At 27.0% G+C, this 6,279-nt stretch overlaps 3 protein-coding genes across 6 annotated transcripts; 1 reads left to right on the top strand and 2 right to left on the bottom strand.

Annotated features, from left to right (window-relative positions):
• Nucleotides 1–422: 422 nt before the first annotated feature.
• On the bottom strand, nucleotides 423–1,488 carry beta3GalTII (beta-1,3-galactosyltransferase 6). Its single transcript, XM_017903485.1, has 2 exons — nucleotides 785–1,488; nucleotides 423–708 (listed from the first exon to the last, which is right to left on the bottom strand). Exons 1-2 carry the CDS (start codon nucleotides 1,456–1,458, stop codon nucleotides 423–425), a joined length of 960 nt encoding a protein of 319 aa, XP_017758974.1. The 5' UTR covers nucleotides 1,459–1,488.
• eIF2Bgamma (eukaryotic translation initiation factor 2B subunit gamma) lies at nucleotides 1,476–5,529 on the top strand. 4 transcript variants are annotated; one of them, XR_001890379.1, is made up of 5 exons: nucleotides 1,476–1,514; nucleotides 3,879–4,561; nucleotides 4,644–4,956; nucleotides 5,090–5,261; nucleotides 5,348–5,422. XR_001890379.1 is itself a non-coding variant. In XM_017903480.1 (5 exons), the coding sequence occupies exons 1-5, from the start codon at nucleotides 1,476–1,478 to the stop codon at nucleotides 5,502–5,504; spliced, it is 1,419 nt and encodes a 472-aa protein (XP_017758969.1). In that variant the 3' UTR covers nucleotides 5,505–5,529. The 4 variants fall into 4 exon arrangements, 3 of the variants coding, with proteins under 3 accessions (XP_017758969.1, XP_017758971.1, XP_017758972.1); XM_017903480.1 differs by having other exon boundaries at nucleotides 5,035–5,261; nucleotides 5,348–5,529; XM_017903482.1 differs by having other exon boundaries at nucleotides 4,644–4,972; nucleotides 5,348–5,529.
• On the bottom strand, nucleotides 2,031–3,431 carry Trmt6 (tRNA methyltransferase 6 non-catalytic subunit). The gene has a single exon (XM_017903484.1). It carries the CDS (start codon nucleotides 3,429–3,431, stop codon nucleotides 2,031–2,033), a length of 1,401 nt encoding a protein of 466 aa, XP_017758973.1.
• Nucleotides 5,530–6,279: the final 750 nt, after the last annotated feature.

Below are 6,279 nucleotides of genomic sequence, written 5' to 3'. Positions count from 1 at the left end.
TTTTTTTTTTTTTTTTTGGAAATAAAATACACTATATAAAGATGAATTTGATAAATATAACTGAAAAAAATATATTTAATTTACAAAAATGGACTTATTAATCTCTATTTCTGTTCAAGTATGTAAGTATGTATGCAAAAACTAATTATAATTATACTTAACTTATTTATTATGAAACAAAGATACTAACATGAAATATGTTCTAATGAAATAATCGAATTATTATTTATTTATTGTGATTCATTTTTTGATTAAATAATTTTATAAACTATAAAGCATCTCATTACAATTGTGTTTGTTAGATTAAAAAAATTCCTGAGAATATTTACCAGCAAATTTAATCATTTAAGTATAAGTAGATATAATCACATAAAATAAAATAATGACTAGAATAATAGATACACGAAAAAATTGTTTTGTTGCTATGGAATGCCTGATTGTAAATTACAACACTGGCTAGGTGGAACTGTCCAATTATATTGATAGCTCATACGATTTCTTATTTCTTTCATACATAATGCTCCTGATGCTTGATAATATTCATGCATATTTTTCATATTTTCAATGGACTGTTTGTGAGTAACTATATATTGATTAGAACATCCACGAGACCTATATTCTGTATCAAACCGTATGTCATGCTTTCTTTCAATATTTGCCAAAGGTGCTACCCAAAGACCAACAGATACATCTTCTGCTTTATACAATCTAAAAATATATTCAATGATATAAGTTATTGTCTAATACTTATTAATAACTCAATTTTGTGTTTTTAAAATCTTACTTGAAAATGTCTGCATTTGTAGCAATATATTTTATTAAATTATAAGACAAAATATATCCTCCCCCAAGTGCATAAGGGAGATAATAATCACATAATATCCAGTCTGTCTCCTTCCATGGTCCATTTCTTTTCACTTGTGCCTTCCCATTAAAAAAACCCCAATATAATTCTTTCCTTGTTCCTTTGTTATCCCATTTATCTAGTTCTTTTAAAATCTTATGTATTAGAACAAACGTATCATCATCACATTTCATCAAGAAGTCAAAGTCATAGTATTCATAGATTTCCTTGAATGCATACAAAACTTTTTTTGTCAAAGTTCCATAAGAATCTAGTACTTTTGATATCAAAAGTAAATCATTGAATTTCTGGTTTTCGGAATGCAAAGTTTCTCTTTGCTCTGGCAATATATCTAATGTTCCTATTACAAATAAATGCTTAACTGTGGCCTGTTTTTGTGTTAACCATGTTTTTCTGATAGTTGCTCTTCGTTCTAAGTTATCAGGACTGGAGACTATAAGTATTATAAGCCTGAATTTCGTTTTATTTTTTACTTCTTGTTCATTAGAAGTACACTTTGTAGAAGGTAAATAATATATACATAAGAAAAAAATTAACAATATCATTAGCAAAGTTGGAATATTAAATTTCACATGTAACTTTTTCTTAATCATAATGGATAAATGCTTGGATGAAGATTTTAATGGTAAAGCGTCAGAGAATCCATTCGGTAAGTATGTTTCTTTTCTAATTCACATTCTTAACCTCTTTAGTACTATCTTCGTACATATAAAATTCGATACTTCGACATCTTTTTGAATGCCTACCTTTTAAATTAATACAATGTATTATTTAAGCATTTCTATAAAAAGAAATTGCGATTTCTTCATATAATTACATTTAAGTAAAGTTTACAAAAACCCAAATGACTTACAGAAACCTAACTTTATTAGTAAGAAAAATCAGCTGTTAACTAAATATATGAATTATTCCACTACTCCATTCAAAAGCTTCAAGTACACAACTAAGTTTTTGATGAAGTTAAAAAAAAATTAAATATATTGTAATTGTAAATTATACATGAAATGAAAAATAACATTCTTTTTATTATTCTCAGATTTTTATTTCACTTAAATATAAAGCATTTATGAAGGATAAATTGATATTTACGTTTATTGTATAAATTTTACTTAGGTCACAAAATATTTTGATCTTCAGGTTTACAATAGTTTATAAATATCATTTATCATTGAATTAAATATCCAGTTAATAAATAACCTCCTGTATCGCTAGTTAAAATATCAGGATGTGTTCTATCTGGTAGTACTTGGTATGAACGCAAGAAATTAGTAAAAAGTCTCAGATTAATAACATTTTGTTTTTGTTTTAACATCATATAAGTTTCTTGTAATGGTTCTCGATATATGTGGTAGATTACAAATGGTCTAGAAGGTCCTAAAAAGGGTAAAAGAGCATTAACAATATTTAAAGGATGCTCTTTTGCCACAATAGCTAAACCTCGAGCTTTAGTATTTTTTACAAGCTCTACTGCTCGTTGCGTTTCCAATAACCACTTTGGTTTTTTTGCAGGTATAACTTCTGTAAATTCATACTCATTACATTCATTCAATTTACGTTTTAAACTACTGTCTGTACTATGCTTGAGTGTTTCATTTGAATCATTAACATTAACATCCAAATTTTGTTCTCTGATATCTATCTCTTTTATTTCCAAAATTTCATTATTTATATGATTTTCACCATCACTCTTACTTTCATTTTGTTTTATTGTGCAGTTATTAAGAGTTTTCTTAGAAATGTTATTCAACACAGCACCTTCACCTTGATAATATAATCTCAGAAAGCTATATATGTTAACATTAAGTAGCCTCTCTGATTGCTCTTTAGAAAAATTCATAGCATTAATCAGCACAACTTGAGGAACATTTCCAGGATGCAAATTGATTAAACATCCTGTTGTATTTGAACCTATTCTATTTAACATTGCAGCAGCTGGCAGCCCCTGTGATCCATTATCATATAATATATATAATCCCTCTGATTGAATATCGCTATATGATAATAACTGTGACAAAGAGTCCATTCTTAAATTTCCAATTTTAGTATGATCTAGTTTAAAATATACATCATGTAATGAACTTATACTTGGTTTGCATATTGTTAAATACCGAAGATATTTTTGTTCCTTTTTTTTTAGATACTTTTCCTGTGAATATTCTGTTCGATCTAAGAAAGACTTATTGTTTTTAATTAAACTACCCACTATTTCTTTTCCACTTTTGCCAGATTCTTGAAGCTGAAGTATTTCTTCCTTGGAAAGTTTCTGTGATGTACCATCATCAATAATAGAACGATTGTCATTACCACTTGGTAATTCGTTTAATAAATCATTTAATGTTTCTGTTTCTAATACTTCTCTCAATGAATATGTTCGTTTTCCCTCTTTTATTGGTACCATTTCAAAAGTAGTCCAAAAGCGTTTTCCAATAATTTCATGCATTTGTATTAAATTTTTTCCCAACATTAAAGTGCCATTAACAGCTACCTTATAAATTTTTTTAAAATTCAATCTTTTTACTATTACAAACTTTCCTATAGTAATTAAGTCGTTTTCGTTTTCACACATATTTCTCAATCTCATAGATTTTTTTAAGGGTGCACGTTTTTGTGAATTGAACTCTATTATAGGTTAAAAATATTATAACTAACCCATCAGTTTAAATTTATTTAACTTGTGCACAATAATTTTCATGGTATTTTACTTTTATATAATTCTACAATGTCTATTTAAACATACTGCAAATATAACTACATTTGAAGTACGACAATGTAAACGTATGAGTGAATAACCAACACACTAATATATCATTGATGGCATACACACCATTTGTGATTAGAGGTTAAAGTAACGTAAAGGAAAAAATATTGAAGATTTTATTCTTTCTTTTTTTACTGTACGTTTTATTATGATCATAAGGTTATGGAGCTAATCCATTTTTAATTTCAGTATACAATACATTCTTTTTTCCATAATTTCTCAATATTGATTATTATAATATATATTTTGTAATAGGTAAAAAGAATGTTTCCTTATAAAGAATTTCAAGCAGTTGTACTAGCTGCTGGATTTGGTTCCCGTATGACTGAACTTACTAGAGGTGAATACAAATGTTTATTACCAATTGGAAATATACCAATGCTTTGGTATCCTCTTCAATTACTGGAACGTGCTGGTTTTAAAGAAGCTATTGTTATTATATCTGAATATATGGAGCGTGTTTCATTAATCCTAAATGATTTAAATCTTAAAATTAAAATGGATTTCGTTGTTATCGAAAATGCAGAAAATATAGGGACTGCAGATTCCATTAGACTTATTCATGAGAAAATCCATACAGATTTTCTAGTGATCCCCTGTGACTTGATCACTGATGTTGATATATGTGAAATTTTGAATCTTTATAGAAAACACAATGCTAGTATTACAGCACTAATGTTGCCTGTTCCTAAAGTACCAAATGACATTATAACTCCAGGTCCAAAAAACAAACAAAAACCTGATACTGATTTAATTGGTATTAACAATGAGACAGGACGTTTAATTTTTTTTGCATCAGCTTCAGATTTTGAGGAAACAATAAAAATTTCTCAAACATTACTTAAGAAACATCCAAGTTTTACTATTCATTCAAAATTAATGGATTCTCATTTATATGTCATTAACAAATGGGTTTTAGATTTTCTGGTACATAATAAGTAAGTATACTTATGTAAAATAGGTTTTAATAATTTAATTTGTAAATTTTTATAATGAACTATTTTTTCCTCGTTTTTATAGAAATTTTACTACATTAAAAGGTGAACTTCTTCCATATATTGTTAGTAAGCAGTTTTCAAAACCCCCCAAGCAATGTGTGGATGATAAAAGTACTTCTATTGTTCAAATGAATTTAAAGAAAGACATCTACAGTTTTTCAACTGAGAAGCCACTCAATGAATTAATTAGGAAAATGTCAGCTTTCAATGATCATGATACTGATTTAGAAGATGCATATTATGGAGATATAATACGATGTTATGCTTACATTGATAATGGAAAATTTGGTTTGAGAGCAAATACTATACAAATGTATCACTTTGCCAATACTAAGGTGGGAATGAGGAAAGGTTTATATTAATTAATAATTCTAATTTTAATATTATATAATTTGATAAAATTAATATTTTAGATATCAGAATGGTGGAATAATAATAATGGACTATTTTGTTTACCAAATATTGCAGTTACTGCAACTCTACGTAGCACACAAATGGAAAATTGTCGAGTTGATCATAATGCTGTTATTGATGAAAAAACATCTCTTAAAAATACTCATATTGGACCCAATGTAGCTGTTGAGTCAACAGCTAGAATATCGCAAAGTGTATTAATGGAAGCAGTAACAGTTCGACAGAGGTATAATTTAAATAATTTAGCTCTCTATTCAAACTTTTAGTAAAAAAATGAAGGAATTATTTGTTATATATAAATCATTTTTATAGATGCATAATACATAATTGTATATTGTGTAATGGTTCTTTTATTGAAGAGAATACAGAGTTAAGGAACTGTATAGTTGGACCTATGCATGTTGTAGAATCTGGAAGTCAATATTCTCATGAAGTCATTATGGATCCAACTGATTTGGTGCTAATTTAATCATTTGTAATATTAAATATATTACATATAACGAATATATTAATTACTTAAATAATAAATTGATATATCTGTATAAATGTAGTGTATTACTTTTAATTCAAATTAATAATGTCCCGAAGTAAAAATAAAATAAATAATATATATTGCATGCTCTTTGAATATAATTATACAAATAGTAAACAAACTTCTTCATTAAATATAATTAACATGATTATACTTACTGATGTAACATACATATTATGAGGATTTCATACTGTATACCTAATGACATATACATTGTGTTATAAAGTTTTAGCACCATATATATAACTATACTGAGTAGTTTTCGCTTCTTGATCTAATAAGGAGAGTGCAAGTCCTTCGGGTCACCGATTTAGTTGAAACTTTGCAGGTTTGTAGATATAGTCCTGCAGTTTAAGAAAATATATCATTATAGCCGCAACTACTCAATAGTTTTTGAAATATTTGCGATTAAAGTTTCATTACTTCCAAAATTATGCATTTATTTACAATATATTTCAAGTTATGTTGTAGCGTCACGGCAACGATCGAGAATTGCTATACTGAAGGAGCAAGGGGTTCGATTCCCGTCCATAATTTTTTCAATATATTTTTTATTTTGTATTCATTTTTCGCCTATGATAACATTGTAAATACACAATTATAAATAAAATTTCTTAACAAAAAAATTTATTTTTTACACTTTCTTATACTAGTATATATTTATTACAAAATAATAAGAATATTATGCAAGAAAAATACTTTTCTATAGCAA

The sequence above is a fragment of the Eufriesea mexicana genome, unplaced genomic scaffold (genome assembly GCF_001483705.2).
Source record: "Eufriesea mexicana isolate 0111107269 unplaced genomic scaffold, ASM148370v2 scaffold2340, whole genome shotgun sequence".
NCBI lineage: Eukaryota > Metazoa > Arthropoda > Insecta > Hymenoptera > Apidae > Eufriesea > Eufriesea mexicana.
The sequence above is the reverse complement of the archived record's forward strand: the minus strand, read 5'-3'. Positions and strand labels throughout refer to the sequence as shown.

Bases quoted from the DNA above. Each gene is read 5' to 3' on its own strand.
- beta3GalTII (XM_017903485.1), bottom strand. From the start codon at position 1,458: ATGATTAAGAAAAAGTTACATGTGAAATTTAATATTCCAACTTTGCTA. The intron at 709-784 runs GTAAGATTTTAA...ATATATTTTTAG, and splicing joins ACAAATGCAGACATTTTCAA to ATTGTATAAAGCAGAAGATG.
- eIF2Bgamma (XM_017903480.1), top strand. From the start codon at position 1,476: ATGAAGATTTTAATGGTAAAGCGTCAGAGAATCCATTCG. The intron at 4,562-4,643 runs GTAAGTATACTT...TCGTTTTTATAG, and splicing joins GATTTTCTGGTACATAATAA to AAATTTTACTACATTAAAAG. The intron at 4,957-5,034 runs GTGGGAATGAGG...TTAATATTTTAG, and splicing joins ATCACTTTGCCAATACTAAG to ATATCAGAATGGTGGAATAA.
- Trmt6 (XM_017903484.1), bottom strand. From the start codon at position 3,431: ATGTGTGAAAACGAAAACGACTTAATTACTATAGGAAAGTTTGTAATA.